The following is a 17,485-nucleotide window of genomic DNA, read 5'->3' on the forward strand; positions in this document are numbered from 1 at the left end:
CCAATATCACACATACTACACCCCCATATGTCACACACCCTGCACCCCATACAGCCTGCACCCCCCAGGTCACACACCCTGCCCACATATCTCACCCTGCCTGTACCCCAACTTACCCCTCTCAAACACTCTGCACCCCTTCACATCCTTCTGTCAGTCTGCAGCCCTTATAGGCCACTCACCCTGCAACTCCATCTTCCCTCATATATCACTCACCCTGCATCTACATCTTCCCTCATATGCACTCACCCTGCAACTCCATCTTCCCTCATATGCCACTCACCCTGCAACTCCATCTTCCCTCATATGCCACTCACCCTGCAACTCCATCTTCCCTCATATGCCACTCACCCTGCAACTCCATCTTCCCTCATATGCCACTCACCTTGCAACTCCATCTTCCCTCATATGCCACTCACCCTGCAACTCCATCTTCCCTCATATATCACTCACCCTGCAACTCCATCTTCCCTCATATGCCACTCACCTTGCAACTCCATCTTCCCTCATCTATCACTCACCCTGCAACTCCATCTTCCCTCATATATCACTCACCCTGCAACTCCATCTTCCCTCATATGCACTCACCCTGCAGCCCCCCTCCCCCTCATGTCCCCTCTTTTCTCATTACCAGTCATCATGTGTCCACATCTCCTTCAGGATTCAGCATGTCTTGCTTTCTGCCCGCATCCTGTGTCTCCTCCCACACAGTCACATGGGCGTGACATCACCGCAGGTCCTGCAAGATGAATTATTCCGTCTGCTGTGCTGCTTCTTCTCCTGCCCGGCGGGAACTTTTGAAATGACACACGCAGCGCAGTACTGACAACGTCAGAGCGCGCGCGTGTGTCACTGACAATTAGTGCCGTCAGGGAACAGAAGAAAGACTCCTGCGTTCCGGTGCCTTCACTGACTGTGCGAACCTGCACAGGATCTCTTCCTGCTCGGCACGCTGCAGCCCGGCTCCACTGCACCGGCTGAAGACGGGCGGGCCGGTCACAGAGAGCAGGCGGGCCGGATGTGGCCCGCGGGCCGCCCCTTGCCCAGGTCTGCCCTAGGGGGCTATTGCGATCAGCATTCCGATCGCTCTGCACTATCTGCTGATCACAGCTATAAAACAGCTGTAAACAGCAGATACGCTCACTGTCTTTTTCAATGTGCAGCGGGCACAGCGAAAGTGAAAGCAAGTCATGTGTAGTACAGGAGTCATCACATGACCCTGTGCTACCATGACAACTATCGGAAGTCATGTGATCGAGTCACGTGACTTCCGGTATCGGGCGGTAAGTAAAAGTTTACCGCGATCGCGCTTATAATGGCGCTGTCACATATTGACAGCGCCATATAAGGCGTTAAACAGCACCTGCTCGTGCCTAGCAGGCACACATCTCAGCTGTGAAAATCAGCTGAGATGTGTGCCGATCGCAGCATGATGCTGCCAGCAGACCGCGGGCAGTAACGTTATGACCGCTAGGATGTAATTGTACTGCCCGCGGTCGTTAAGGGGTTAAGCACACGTGTGAAGACCAGCGCCAACATGTCCAGATCAGACATTTAGAATACTTCAAAATGGAAAAAATAAATAATTTCTCCAACAGACGACCCCCCATGTACTGCGATTTCTGCAGCGCAGTACCTCTCCCCGTTGCTTCCTCTATTAGTGACTGAGCCGCTGCATTATTTTTGTGAAGTGTCGCAATCAGAAGAGTCGCTGAGGATTACTTTGATTCTCTTTTATTACAAGTCCTCTTACAAAAGGTTTTTTAGTCAAAAAGACCGAAGCCCATGTCGTCGTCTGACTCCTCGGATTCTTCCTTCTTCTCTTCCTCCTTTTTCTTTTCTTCAGCTAAAAAAAAAAAAATAAAATAAAAAATAAACTCCCGTTATTAATCTGTGACCAGCAGAACAGGCTGGATCTCCCCACTGCAGTGTATGAGCATCAGACCATTACAGCCGGGGCACAGGGCGCCATCAGCTATATACATAGACTATTCTGAATGGTCAGCTCCTGGGCCCAGGCGATTATAACTCCTGTACAACCCCCCCAAACATAAGACATGTGGCAAGAATTACTATCAAACTCCAGTCATCAGAGCAGCAGCTCCTTGTGGTGTTAGCGAAAAATCTGCCATGTTCCTGTAGCACACTTCCGACACCCCGAGCTCATCGGCCAATGACGGCCTCAGCTCCGAGCTTTAAACGTGTGCGGGACTAACATTCACAATACACACTGGGACAGCGACCCACAGGGCATCACCAAGCGTACCCAGAGGCCGTCCTCCACCATAACAGGTGCTAAGAGCGCCCTCCTGGCATCAATCAGGATACAGGGCCATTTATTTCAGACACTGGACATAAAGCAAACGTCACCCTGACGGATAATCATCACCCTGGACCCTCTGCACATCTGTGACAGGGAGGACACAGCTGGAGACCAGATTCATTACCTGGAGCGGCACCACCGGCAGCGGGAGCACCACCGGCAGCTGCAGGAGCGGGGGCTCCACCGCCAGCACCAACGTTGCAGATCAGGCTGCCGATGCTGACATTGCTGAGAGCCTGGGGAGAGAACAGATTTGCGATGAGCCTTTTACATTTTGATGCCCCCACATTCCAGAAATGCATAAAGACCCTTTAAAACTAGCAAATCCCTTAAAGGCACAAGTCCATGGTAGAAGTGCTTTCTATTGTGAATGTTGTCTGTGTGGGTGCTGTTTTGGAACCTCCTCTGGTGGCCAGGATTGGTAGTGGAGCCGAGTCTGAGCCTGTGACTCAGACAGGTGTCGGCGTTAAATGGGAATGAAGGAAGTCCTATTGCAGACAAGCCTGGTGTATATAGGAGAGCACTTTTTGCCTTGCTGGTGCCGGTCATAATTGAATTTTCCTCAGTCTCTGAACCTGGCTTGGAGTTCTCTTCTTCCCTGAGCAAGACTTCTGCAGATAAGTTTGCTTGTTTTTTCCTTGCTTCCTGGTGTAAACCAGGAAGCAAGGAAAAAACAAGCAAACTTATCTGCAGAAACTTAAGGTGTTTTTTTTTTCTTTGTTTTGTATCTGTTTTCTTGCAGGTGAAGTTTTGTTTCTCTAGTGTATTGAGAGGGGGGGATTGGTTCCCCTGTGCTAGCGTATCTGCTTGAAAAGAGTTTCTCCCTGTCTAACTTGATTATTTGCACTTTTGTATTTGTGTTCTTTTTGCTATGTCTCTCCTATTATTTACAAGAGTACCTGATATAGTGGGGGTGAGGTCGTATGACCTCCAGGGCCTTTTTTTTACTATCAGGAGATTGGTATTTTCTGCAGGATTTTTTGTACTGACCACAATCAGTTTCCTTTCCTTTGTATCTAGTTAGTCGGGCCTCACCTTTGCTAAATCTATTTTTCCTGTGTATCATGTTTTCCTATATAATCGTAATCTTTATATGTCGGGGGCTATCTACTCTTTTGGGGACTAATCTGAGGCAAGGTAGATTTCCTCATTTCTTCCTGTGATGCGTAGCTAGTTTCTCAGGCTGTGACGAGGCGTCTAGGAACTCTCCACGGCTACTTCTAGTGTGGTCTGATAGTTAGGGGATTGCGGTCAGCTCAGATTCCAACTACTCTTGTTCTTTGTGTTTTTCCACTAATGGGAGTTTTTTGTAATCTTCCACGGTTACCGGATCATAACAGTCTTCATTTTGCAGAATATATCATAACACCCATCATCTCCATACTATGACCCCCAGAGAACGTACCTTAGCAAATAGGCTTGGCCAGAAAGGCTCCACGCTGACACCGGCTGCTTTGATGAGAGCGAGGATCTTGTCTTCCTGCAGAGAGAAATGGCATTAGTCACATCTCTGCTTGACAATGACTACAGGTCATGGAGTTACTACTCGCAGTTGTCAGCCAGTGGAAACACTTAACACTAAACCATATTTAAGCTCAGGGTCATGGAGATTAACTCTAAAGGCCCAGTCACACTAAACAACTTACCAGCGATCCCAACAACGATCCAACCTGATAGGGATCGCTGGTAAGTTGCTAGGAGGTTGCTGGTGAGATGTCACACTGCGACGCTCCAGCGATCCAACCAGCAACCTGACCTGGCAGGGATCGCTGGAGCGTGGCTACACGAGTTGCTGGTGAGCTCACCAGCAACCAGTGTCCCAGCCCCCAGCGCCGCGTGGAAGATACTGCGCTTGGTAACTAAGGTAAATATCGGGTAACCAACCCGATATTTACCTTGGTTACCAGCGCATGCAGCTACACGTGCAGAGAGCAGGGAGCCGCGCACACTGCTTAGCGCTGGCTCCCTGCTTTCCTAGTTACAGCACACATTGGGTTAATTACCCGATGTGTGCTGTAGCTACATGTGCACAGAGCAGGGAGCAGCGCACACTGCTTAGCGCTGGCTCCTTGATCTCCTAGCTACAGTACACATGGGGTTAATTACCTGATGTGTCCTGCAGCTACATGTGCACAGAGCAGGGAGCAGCGCACAATGCTTAGTGCTGGCTCCTTGCTCTCCTAGCTACAGTACACATGGGGTTAATTACCTGATGTGTCCTGCAGCTACATGTGCACAGAGCAGGAGCCGGCACTGACAGCTGAGAGCTGCTGAGAGCTGCGGAGGCTGGTAACAAAGGTAAATATCGGGTAACCAAGGACAGGGCTTCTTGGTTACCCGATGTTTACTGTGGTTACCAGCCTCCGCAGAAGCAGGCTCCTGCTGCCTGCACATTTAGGTGTTGCTGTCTCGCTGTCACACACAGCGATCTGTGCTTCACAGCAGGACAGCAACAACTAAAAAATGGCCCAGGACATTCAGCAACAACCAACGACTTCACAGCAGGGGCCAGGTTGTTGCTGGATGTCACACACAGCAACATCGCTAGCAACGTCACAAAAGTTGTTCGTTAGCAGCGATGTTGCTTAGTGTGACGGGGCCTTTAGGCAGTGTCTCCACGGTGCTGTATACATCCGGATGGACACCCTGAAGCAGATCTGGAGACAACCATCTACTGGGAGCCCAACAGTTAGCTCTGCAGGAAAGCCACCAGACATCCCCCCAAATTATGAATTTGGCTGCTTTAATCTTTACAGTCAGAAGAGCCATCACCATCAAAGGGGGTTCCTGCAAATAATGTCCTGCATAGCTAGTGATGGGACCTACATGACCCCGGGCTTCGTAGGAGCTTATGACCAAACTTATGGCCATCGCTTCCAGTGGCCTCTAACTCTAGACTGAGCGGAGTACAGGGGCCACCATAAGCCGGCGTCTACATCTCCATTATCATTCCTCCTTTATGTCACAGGAACAGCAAAGAAGGGAATTTTGTTTACTTACCGTAAATTCCTTTTCTTCTAGCTCTAATTGGGAGACCCAGACAATTGGGTGTATAGCTACTGCCTCCGGAGGCCACACAAAGTATTACACTTAAAAGTGTAAGGCCCCTCCCCTTCTGCCTATACACCCCCCGTGGGATCACGGGCTCCTCAGTTTTAGTGCAAAAGCAAGAAGGAGGAAAGCCAATAAACTGGTTTAAGCAAATTCAATCCGAAGGAATATCGGAGAACTGAAACCATTCAACCTGAACAACATGTGTATACAAAAAAACAGGGGCGGGTGCTGGGTCTCCCAATTAGAGCTAGAAGAAAAGGAATTTACGGTAAGTAAACAAAATTCCCTTCTTCTTTGTCGCTCTATTGGGAGACCCAGACAATTGGGATGTCCAAAAGCAATCCCTGGGTGGGTAAAATAATACCTCGTAATAGGGCCGTAAAACGGCCCCTTTCTACAGGTGGGCAACCGCCGCCTGAAGGACTCGTCTGCCTATGCTGGCATCCTTCGAAGCATAGGTATGCACCTGACAGTGTTTCGTGAAAGTGTGGAGGCTGGACTAGGTAGCCGCCTGACACACAAGCTGAGCCGTAGCCTGGTGCCTCAAGCCCAGGACGCATCCACCGCTCTGGTAGAATGGACCTTCAGCCCTGAGGGAACCGTAAGCCCAGCAGAACGATAAGCTAGAGAATTGGTTCCTTGAACCACCGAGCCAGTCTTGATTTGGAAGCCTGCAACCCTTTACGCTGGCTAGCGACAAGGACAAGAGTGCTTCCGAGCGGCGCAGGGACGCCGTACGATCGATGAAGAGTCTGAGTGCTCTCACCAGATCTAATCAAGTGCAAATCCTTTTCACATTGGTGAACTGGATGAAGACAAATAGAGGGTACGGATACCCTGATTGAGATGAAAGGGGGGATTCCACCTTAGGGAGAAATTCCGGAACCGGACGCAGAACCCCTTGACCTGGTGAGACACCGGGAAGGGGACTTTGCACGACAATGCTGCCCCGACAGACACTCTCCGAAGTGAAGTGACTGCCCCTAGGAAAACCACTTTCTGCGAAAGGCGTGAGAGAGAAAAAATCCCTCATAGGCTCGAATGGTGGTTTCTGCAGAACCATCAGCACCCTGTTCAAATCACAGGGTTCTAACAGTCGTTTGTAAGGAAGGACTAAGCGGCAAACCCCCTGCAGGAACGTGCGTACCTGAGGTAGTCTTGCTAGGCGCTTCTGAAAAAAATACAGAGAGCGCTGAGATTTGTCCCTTAAGGGAACCGAGCGACAAACCTTTTTCCAACCGAATTGCAGGAAGGAAAGAAAATAGGCAAGGCAATTGGCCAGGGAGAAACTCCCTGAGCAGAGGACCAAGATAAGAATATCTTCCACGTTCTGTGGTAGATCTTGGCAGATGTGTGTTTTCTGGCCTGTCTCATAGTGGTAATGACCCCTTGAGATAACCCTGCAGATGCTAGGATCCAGGACTCAATGGCCACTCCATCAGGTTGAGGGTCGCAGAATTCAGAAGGAAAAAACGACCCTTGAGACAGCAAGTCTGGTCGGTCTGATAGTTCCCCCGGTTGGCCTACCGTGAGATGCCACAGATCCGGGTACCACGACCTCGTTGGCCATTTTGGAGCGACGAGGATGGCGCGGCGTCAGTCGGACCTGATCTTGCGTAACACTCTGGGCAACAGTGCCAGAGGTGGGAACGCATAAGGGAGTTGAAACTGCGACCAATCCTGAACGAAGGCGTCTGCCGCCAGAGCTCTGTGATCGTGAGACCGCGCCATGAATGCCGGGACCTTGTTGTTGTGCTGAGACGCCATTAGGTCGACGTCCGGCATCCCCCAGCGGCAACAGATCTCCTGAAACACGTCCGGGTGAAGGGACCATTCCCCTGCATCCATGCCCTGGCGACTGAGAAAGTCTGCTTCCCAGTTTTCTACGCTCGGGATGTGAACTGCGGATATGGTGGGTGCTGTGGCTTCCACCCACCGCAGAATCCGCCGGACTTCCTGGAAGGCTTGCCGACTGCGTGTCCCACCTTGGTGGTTGATGTAAGCCACCGCTGTGGAGTTGTCCGACTGAATTCGGATCTGCCTGCCTTCCAGCCACTGCTGGAACGCTTTTAGGGCAAGATACACTGCCCTGATCTCCAGAACATTGATCTGAAGTGAGGACTCTTGCTGAGTCCACGTACCCTGAGCCCTGTGGTGGAGAAAGATCGCTCCCCACCCTGACAGACTCGCGTCCGTCGTGACCACCGCCCAGGATGGGGTTAGGCAAGATTTCCCTTTCGATAATGAGGTGGGAAGAAGCCACCACCGAAGGGAAGCTTTGGTTGCTTGAGAGAGGGAGACGTTCCTGTCTAGGGACGTCGGCATCCTGTCCCATTTGCGTAGGATGTCCCATTGAAGAGGACGCAGGTGAAACTGCGCGAAAGGGACTGCTTCCATTGCTCCCACCATCTTCCCCAGGAAGTGCATGAGGCGCCTCAAGGGGTGTGACCGACCTTGAAGGAGTGATTGTACCCCTGTCTGTAGTGAACGCTGTTTGTCCAGCGGAAGCTTCACTATCGCTGGAAGAGTAAGAAACTCCATGCCAAGATATGTCAGCGATTGGACCGGTGTCAGATTTGACTTTGGAAAATTGATGATCCACCTGAAACTCTGTAGAATCTCCAGAGTAACGTTGAGGCTGTGTTGGCATGCCTCTTGAGAGGGTGCCTTGACCAGCAGATCGTCTAAGTAGGGTATCACTGAGTGACCCTGAGAGTGGAGGACCGCAAATACTGTAGCCATGACCTTGGTGAAAACCCTTGTGGCTGTCGCCAGGCTGAACGGCAGTGCCGCGAACCGAAGGTGTTCGTCTCCTATGGCGAAGCGCAAGAAGCGCTGATGCTCTGGAGCAATTGGTACGTGGAGATAAGCATCCTGATATCGATCGATGCTAGGAAATCTCCTTGGGACATTGAGGCGATGACGGAGCGGAGGGATTCCATCCGGAACCGCCTGGTCCTTACGTGTTTGTTGAGCAGTTTTAGGTCCAAAACAGGACAGAAGGACCCGTCCTTTGGAACCACAAACAGGTTGGAGTAGAAACCGTGACCCTGTTGCTGAAGAGGAACCGGGACCACCACTCCTTCTGCCTTCAGAATGCCCACCGCCTGCAGCAGAGCCTTGGCTCGCTCGGGAGGCGGAGATGTTCTGAAGAATCGAGTCGGAGGACGAGAGCTGAACTCTATCCTGTAACCGTGAGACAAAATGTCTCTCACCCAACGGTCTTTTACTTGTGGCAGCCAGGTGTCGCAAAAGCGGGAGAGCCTGCCACCGACCGAGGATGCGGTGTGAGGAGGCCGTAAGTCATGAGGAAGCCGCCTTAGTAGCGGCACCTCCGGCGGTCTTTTTAGGGCGTGATTTAGACCGCCACGCGTCGGAGTTCCTCTGATCCTTCTGAGGCCTTTTGGACGAGGAGAATTGGACCTGCCTGCGCCCCGCAAGGACCGAAACCTCGACTGTCCCCTCCTCTGTTGGGGTATGATCGGTTTAGCCTGAGGAAAGGATGTATCCTTTCCCTTGGATTGTTTGATGATTTCATCCAGTCGCTCACCAAACAAGCGGTCGCCAGAGAATGGCAAACTGGTTAGGCACTTTTTGGAAGCAGAATCTGCCTTCCATTCCCGCAACCACAAGGCTCTGCGTATTACCACTGAATTGTCGGACGCAACCGCCTTCCGGCTCGCCGAGTCCAGGACAGCATTAATGGCGTATGACGCAAACGCTGACGTTTGAGATGTTAAAGACGCAGCCTGCGACGCAGACATACGTGTGACTGCCTCAATTTGCGCTTGAGCCGCTGAGACCGCTTGGAGCGCCCAGACGGCTGCGAAAGCTGGAGCAAAGACACGGCAATAGCTTCATAGATGGATTTCAACCAGAGCTCCATCTGTCTGTCAGTGGCATCTTTGAGTGAAGCCATATCTTCCACTGCAACTAAGGATTTAGCCGCTGGAGATAGGAGGTCCACATTGGAACACTGAACCCAGCCCTTGACAACGTCAAAAGGGAAGAGATAACGTGTATCCTTAAGGCGTTTGGGAAAAACGATATCTGGACAAGCCTGGTGGTTCTGGACTGCCTCCCTGAAGTCAGAGTGATCCAGAAAACGTACTCAATGTACGCTTGGGGAACCTGAAAAGGAACTTCTCCTGCTGAGAAGCTGACTCCTCAGGCGTAGGAGCTGAGGGAGAAATAACCAACATATGATTGATGGACGCCGTAAGATCGTTCACCACGGTGTCACAATCAGGTGTATCCAGGTAGAGAACGTTCTCAGGATCAGAATCCTGATCAGATACCTCAGCCTTATCATAGAGAGAGTCCCCATGCTGAGACCTTGAATGATGCGGTGACGTCGAGGGATGCTCCCAGCGAGGTCGCTTAGGGGGTCTGGGACTGCGGTCCGAGTCAGACCCCTCACCCTGGGATCCCTGAGACACTCCAGGAGCACCTTGTTGTACCAACTGGGGGGGGGGGGGGGGACCAGGGGCAATGAATCAACAGAGCCCATGGTCTGAGGGACCGGTCTGGACTGCAAGGCTTCTAGTATCTTAGCCATAGTCTCAGAAAGTCTGAAGTAAATACTGCAAACTCCGTCCCCATCACCTGGACCATTAGCAGAGACTCCGGCTGAGTCAGTTCCACAAGGGCCGTGCATTGCATACAATTGGGGTCCGTGGAACCTGCGGGCAGTATAGCCGTACATGCTGTACAGGCTGCATAGAAAAACCTGTGCTTCTGCACCCTTGTTTTTCACAGACGATATGCGTTATCTCCCCCGAACAATCAAGGAGGGTATATAGCCAAAATACAAAAGTGCGACCGAACAGTGCAATGTATAGCGTACAAGCATATATCTATATGTGCATTTCGGCGCTAGTGGGGTCAGCACCACAGGTGCTGCTTACCGCCCGCTCACAGCGGTTGTGTGACCACCAGAATCCCTGCCAGGGTCTTCCCAAACTTGTCTCTTTTCTCAGTCACAGAAAAAACTGACATGAATGGCTGCCGGCGTCCTGTGTAGAGGAGGAGGCCGTGGGCGTGCCCCAGAAAGTGCGGGAATACGGTTTCACAGTGTACACAGTGAGAGGGGTGGAGTATGCAAAGCATGCTCCATCTCTCAGCGCTGCCGTGCTGTGCAGCGTCACGCCCTTACCCTGACTGGCAGGCCAGTGGGCGGTAACGAAGTGAGAGTAGGCCGCAAAAGCCGGGGACTAGAGTGATAAGCTTGGCCCGGCATATAAGCCCTGGCCGGCGCGGAAGTCCCCGGCGCACCACAAGTCCCAGCCGCGCCTGAGATAAAAATGGCAGCGGCGGTTAGCGCGGCAATCCCCCAATACTCTAACACACCCAGCACGCTGTAGTGTGCGATGGCACCAGTGCGGCAGCGCCGCCATCCCTGGCGCACTAACACACCCAGCAGTGCTGCCATGTGTCTGTGCGCGGTCCCCTTTATGGGGACACAGAGTACCTCAACGTAGCAGGGCCATGTCCCTGAGGATACTCAGCTCCATGTCCAGCAGATTCCCAGGGGCTGTGGATGGAGCACGGCCTCAGTGCCTGGAGACCGATAAGATCCCACTTCACCCAGAGCCCTAAGGGGATGGGGAAGGAAAACAGCATGTGGGCTCCAGCCTCCGTACCCGCAATGGGTACCTCAACCTTAACAAACACCGCCGACAAAAGTGGGGTGAGAAGGGAGCATGCTGGGGGCCCCAGTATGGGTCCTCTTTTCTTCCATCCGACATAGTCAGCAGCTACTGCTGACTAAACAGTGGAGCTATGCGTGGATGTCTGACCTCCTTCGCACAAAGCATGAAAACTGAGGAGCCCGTGATCCCACGGGGGGGGGGTGTATAGGCAGAAGGGGAGGGGCCTTACACTTTCAAGTGTAATACTTTGTGTGGCCTCCGGAGGCAGTAGCTATACACCCAATTGTCTGGGTCTCCCAATAGAGCGACAAAGAAAAGCAAATAAGTCACATGACTGCGACAGGTTATGTTGACATATGGCCGATTCTGTTGCACTACTGCAAATAAGTCAATCCACCTGCACAGATGGGACCACTGCACAGTATTTGTGGGAGCTGGCCACAGAGGAGGGGAAATGAACAATCCAATCATGGGGGCCATCAGTCCTGTGAGATGATCGTGAGCTCCTAGGCCCAGGCCATTATAACACGTACACCCCTCCACCCTGTACACAAGAGAAGACATGTGGCAAGAATTACTATCAAACTCCAGTCATCAGAGCAGCAGCTCCTTGTGGTGTTAGCGAAAAATCTGCCATGTTCCTGTAGCACACTTCCGACACCCCGAGCTCATCGGCCAGTGACTGCCTCAGCTCCGAGCTTTAAACGTGTGCGGGAAACCCAGCGAGACCCCCCCCACTCCTGCCCCAACCTCCTCACCAGGCCCCCGATATACAGCCAAACAGGCCTCCAAATACCAGAGCCAGCCGCCAGCCCCCCGCCCTAACAACCTCGCCAGCCAGTAGTTCCCTACTCCACACCCCATTACCCCAAAAACATAATTACTCCCCCCCCTTTACACCGACAACCTAAACGCCCCCCCCTTTACACCGACAACCTAAACGTCCCCCCCCTTTACACCGACAACCTAAACGCCCCCCCCTTTACACCGACAACCTAAACGTCCCCCCCCTTTACACCGACAACCTAAACGTCCCCCCCCTTTACACCGACAACCTAAACGTCCCCCCCCTTTACACCGACAACCTAAACGTCCCCCCCCTTTACACCGACAACCTAAACGTCCCCCCCTTTACACCGACAACCTAAACGTCCCCCCCTTTACACCGACAACCTAAACGTCCCCCCCTTTACACCGACAACCTAAACGTCCCCCCCCTTTACACCGACAACCTAAACGTCCCCCCCCTTTACACCGACAACCTAAACGTCCCCCCCCTTTACACCGACAACCTAAACGTCCCCCCCCTTTACACCGACAACCTAAACGTCCCCCCCCTTTACACCGACAACCTAAACGTCCCCCCCCTTTACACCGACAACCTAAACGTCCCCCCCCTTTACACCGACAACCTAAACGTCCCCCCCCTTTACACCGACAACCTAAACGTCCCCCCCCTTTACACCGACAACCTAAACGTCCCCCCCTTTACACCGACAACCTAAACGTCCCCCCCTTTACACCGACAACCTAAACATCCCCCCCTTTACACCGACAACCTAAACGTCCCCCCCTTTACACCGACAACCTAAACGTCCCCCCCTTTACACCGACAACCTAAACGTCCCCCCCTTTACACCGACAACCTAAACGTGTCCCCCCCTTTACACCGACAACCTAAACGTCCCCCCCCTTTACACCGACAACCTAAACGTGTCCCCCCCTTTACACCGACAACCTAAACGTCCCCCCCCTTTACACCGACAACCTAAACGTCCCCCCCCCTTTACACCGACAACCTAAACGTCCCCCCCCCTTTACACCGACAACCTAAACGTCCCCCCCCTTTACACCGACAACCTAAACGTCCCCCCCCTTTACACCGACAACCTAAACGTCCCCCCCCTTTACACCGACAACCTAAACGTCCCCCCCCTTTACACCGACAACCTAAACGTCCCCCCCTTTACACCGACAACCTAAACGTCCCCCCCCTTTACACCGACAACCTAAACGTGTCCCCCCCTTTACACCGACAACCTAAACGTGTCCCCCCCTTTACACCGACAACCTAAACGTGTCCCCCCCTTTACACAGACAACCTAAACGTCACCCCAGGACCCCCATCTATGATGGAGACAGACCCCCAGCTTTGGAGCGGCACTAGGACCCCGTCTGCCGTCAGTACAGCCGCTCTCCCCACAGCCGGCATTGTCGGGCCCGGGGATGAGACTGTAGCGGCCCCTCAGCTGTGCGCCGTCATCACCCCGCGCCTGTAGAGGCCGCTGGACAGTGGGGGTCGTGGTCCCGCATCCCTGTGATATGGGGGGTGGGGGGGGGGGTTTGGGGAGTGGTAGTCGGGCGGTCAGGGACCTGCTGAGACGTGTAGTCCCCGCACATGCACGATCCTCGGAGCCGGGCCTTCCCGCCGCCATGTTTTCCCTCCCTCACGCCGCCATGTTTCCCCTCCTCACCGTGATTGTGATATCGTCATCATGGAGGATGAGTGCGGAGTAAATACAGGCGAGCTCGGAGACGGAGGCCATGTCTGAGGCGGGGGCCGGTAGTCGGGGCGCGGATGGCCGGGTCACAGGGTGCTAGCCGCCGGATTCACACCAGGCCTTAGCTTCAGCTGAAGGACCGAGCACCTCACAACTCTGCCGTCACTGAGGAAAGAGGAAGGGGCGGGGCTGAGCATTCGCAGATATAGCCGCGTCTGGAGGCGGGAAACCAGCCGGCAACTGCACTCTTTTTTTTCTTTTTAGAACTTTATTTACAAACATTTGTAACAATTTTCTTTTTTCCTCCCATGAACTTTATTTATACAAAAAAACCTGATCAGAAGAAAACCCGACATAAAACGTGTGCGAAATGTGATGCTGAGCTGTGTATCTAATCTCCTGTGTGATACTGTCTGCTGAGCTGTGTATCTAATCCTCTCCTGTGTGATACAGTCTGCTGAGCCGTGTATCCAATCTCCTGTGTGATACTGTCTACTGAGCTGTGTATCTAATCCTATCCTGTGTGATACTGTCTACTGAGCTGTGTATCTAATCTCCTGTGTGATACTGTCTGCTGAGCTGTGTATCTAATCTCCTGTGTGATACTGTCTGCTGAGCTGTGTATCTAATCTCCTGTGTGATACTGTCTGCTGAGCCGTGTATCTAATCCTGTCCTGTGTGATACTGTCTGCTGAGCCGTGTATCTAATCCTCTCCTGTGTGATACTGTCTGCTGAGCCGTGTATCTAATCCTCTCCTGTGTGATACTGTCTGCTGAGCTGTGTATCTAATCCTCTCCTGTTTGATACTGGCTGCTGAGCTGTGTATCTAATCCTCTCCTGTGTGATACTGTCTGCTGAACTGTGTATCTAATCTCCTGTGTGATACTGTCTACTGAGCTGTGTATCTAATCCTATCCTGTGTGATACTGTCTGCTGAGCCGTGTATCTAATCCTCTCCTGTGTGATACTGTGTGCTGAGCCGTGTATCCAATCTCCTGTGTGATACTGTCTACTGAGCTGTGTATCTAATCCTATCCTGTGTGATACTGTCTGCTGAGCCGTGTATCTAATCCTATCCTGTGTGATACTGTCTGCTGAGCCGTGTATCTAATCCTATCCTGTGTGATACTGTCTGCTGAGCCGTGTATCTAATCCTCTCCTGTGTGATACTGTCTGCTGAGCCGTGTATCTAATCCTATCCTGTGTGATACTGTCTGCTGAGCCGTGTATCTAATCCTATCCTGTGTGATACTGTCTACTGAGCTGTGTATCTAATCCTATCCTGTGTGTTACTGTCTGCTGAGCCGTGTATCTAATCCTCTCCTGTGTGATACTCTCTGCTGAGCTGTGTATTTAATCCTCTCCTGTGTGATACTGTCTGCTGAGCTGTGTATCTAATCCTCTCCTGTGTGATACTGTCTGCTGAACTGTGTATCTAATCTCCTGTGTGATACTGTCTACTGAGCTGTGTATCTAATCCTATCCTGTGTGATACTGTCTGCTGAGCCGTGTATCTAATCCTCTCCTGTGTGATACTGTGTGCTGAGCCGTGTATCCAATCTCCTGTGTGATACTGTCTACTGAGCTGTGTATCTAATCCTATCCTGTGTGATACTGTCTGCTGAGCTGTGTATCTAATCCTCTCCTGTGTGATACTGTCTGCTGAGCTGTGTATCTAATCCTATCCTGTGTGATACTGTCTGCTGAGCCGTGTATCTAATCCTCTCCTGTGTGATACTGTGTGCTGAGCCGTGTATCCAATCTCCTGTGTGATACTGTCTACTGAGCTGTGTATCTAATCCTATCCTGTGTGATACTGTCTGCTGAGCTGTGTATCTAATCTCCTGTGTGATACTGTCTACTGAGCCGTGTATCTAATCCTCTCCTGTGTGATACTGTCTGCTGAGCCGTGTATCTAATCCTATCCTGTGTGATACTGTCTGCTGAGCCGTGTATCTAATCCTATCCTGTGTGATACTGTCTGCTGAGCCGTGTATCTAATCCTATCCTGTGTGATACTGTCTGCTGAGCCGTGTATCTAATCCTATCCTGTGTGATACTGTCTGCTGAGCCGTGTATCTAATCCTATCCTGTGTGATACTGTCTGCTGAGCCGTGTATCTAATCCTATCCTGTGTGATACTGTCTGCTGAGCCGTGTATCTAATCCTATCCTGTGTGATACTGTCTGCTGAGCCGTGTATCTAATCCTATCCTGTGTGATACTGTCTGCTGAGCCGTGTATCTAATCCTATCCTGTGTGATACTGTCTGCTGAGCCGTGTATCTAATCCTCTCCTGTGTGATACTGTCTGCTGAGCCGTGTATCTAATCCTATCCTGTGTGATACTGTCTGCTGAGCCGTGTATCTAATCCTATCCTGTGTGATACTGTCTACTGAGCTGTGTATCTAATCCTATCCTGTGTGTTACTGTCTGCTGAGCCGTGTATCTAATCCTCTCCTGTGTGATACTCTCTGCTGAGCTGTGTATTTAATCCTCTCCTGTGTGATACTGTCTGCTGAGCTGTGTATCTAATCCTCTCCTGTGTCATACTCTCTGCTGAGCTGTGTATCTAATCCTCTCCTGTGTGATACTGTCTGCTGAGCTGTGTATCTAATCCTCTCCTGTGTGATACTGTCTGCTGAACTGTGTATCTAATCTCCTGTGTGATACTGTCTACTGAGCTGTGTATCTAATCCTATCCTGTGTGATACTGTCTGCTGAGCCGTGTATCTAATCCTCTCCTGTGTGATACTGTGTGCTGAGCCGTGTATCCAATCTCCTGTGTGATACTGTCTACTGAGCTGTGTATCTAATCCTCTCCTGTGTGATACTGTCTGCTGATCTGTGTATCTAATCTCCTGTGTGATACTGTCTACTGAGCTGTGTATCTAATCCTCTCCTGTGTGATACTGTCTGCTGATCTGTGTATCTAATCCTATCCTGTGTGATACTGTCTGCTGAGCTGTGTATCTAATCCTATCCTGTGTGATACTGTCTGCTGAGCCGTGTATCTAATCCTATCCTGTGTGATACTGTCTACTGAGCCGTGTATCTAATCCTATCCTGTGTGATACTGTCTACTGAGCTGTGTATCTAATCCTATCCTGTGTGTTACTGTCTGCTGAGCCGTGTATCTAATCCTCTCCTGTGTGATACTCTCTGCTGAGCTGTGTATTTAATCCTCTCCTGTGTGATACTGTCTGCCGAGCTGTGTATCTAATCTCCTGTGTGATACTGTCTGCTGAGCCGTGTATCTAATCCTCTCCTGTGTGATACTCTCTGCTGAGCTGTGTATCTAATTCTCTCCTGTGTGATACTGTCTGCTGAGCTGTGTATCTAATCCTATCCTGTGTGATACTGTCTACTGAGCTGTGTATCTAATCCTCTCCTGTGTGATACTGTCTGCTGAGAAGTGTATCTAATCCTCTCCTGTGTGATACTCTCTGCTGAGCCGTGTATCTAATCCTCTCCTGTGTGATACTGTCTGCTGAGCCGTGTATCTAATCCTCTCCTGTGTGATACCGTCTGCAGGGCTGTGTATCTAATCCTATCTTGTGTGATACCGTCTGCTGAGCTGTGTATCTAATCCTATCTTGTGTGATACCGTCTGCTGAGCTGTGTATCTAATCCTATCTTGTGTGATACCGTCTGCTGAGCTGTGTATCTAATCCTATCCTGTGTGATACCGTCTGCTGAGCTGTGTATCTAATCCTATCTTGTGTGATACCGTCTGCTGAGCTGTGTATCTAATCCTATCTTGTGTGATACCGTCTGCTGAGCTGTGTAAATGAACCAGGGGATCTTCAATCGTGCAACAAACCAAACTATACCAAAATATTCAATAAACAAGAGCACTAGGAGTACTGATGCGAATATTATAAATTTATTAAATACTTATATATAAATGACAAGTAAAAAGAGAGGTAATAGGACATAAACAAGCATAGGTTCAG

At 51.2% G+C, this 17,485-nt stretch overlaps 1 protein-coding gene and 2 non-coding genes across 3 annotated transcripts; all 3 read right to left on the minus strand.

Annotated features, from left to right (window-relative positions):
• Positions 1–1,718: 1,718 nt before the first annotated feature.
• On the minus strand, positions 1,719–13,719 carry LOC142243956 (uncharacterized). The gene is made up of 4 exons (XM_075316148.1): positions 13,503–13,719; positions 3,729–3,803; positions 2,448–2,559; positions 1,719–1,846 (listed from the first exon to the last, which is right to left on the minus strand). Exons 1-4 carry the CDS (start codon positions 13,572–13,574, stop codon positions 1,764–1,766), a joined length of 342 nt encoding a protein of 113 aa, XP_075172263.1. The 5' UTR covers positions 13,575–13,719; the 3' UTR covers positions 1,719–1,763.
• Positions 2,056–2,210, minus strand: LOC142244789 (small nucleolar RNA SNORA62/SNORA6 family). The gene has a single exon (XR_012724652.1). It is a non-coding gene; the product is annotated as a small nucleolar RNA SNORA62/SNORA6 family (small nucleolar RNA).
• LOC142244790 (small nucleolar RNA SNORA62/SNORA6 family) lies at positions 11,589–11,743 on the minus strand. The gene has a single exon (XR_012724653.1). It is a non-coding gene; the product is annotated as a small nucleolar RNA SNORA62/SNORA6 family (small nucleolar RNA).
• Positions 13,720–17,485: the final 3,766 nt, after the last annotated feature.

Source organism: Anomaloglossus baeobatrachus, chromosome 6 (assembly GCF_048569485.1).
Source record: "Anomaloglossus baeobatrachus isolate aAnoBae1 chromosome 6, aAnoBae1.hap1, whole genome shotgun sequence".
NCBI classification, from domain to species: domain Eukaryota; kingdom Metazoa; phylum Chordata; class Amphibia; order Anura; family Aromobatidae; genus Anomaloglossus; species Anomaloglossus baeobatrachus.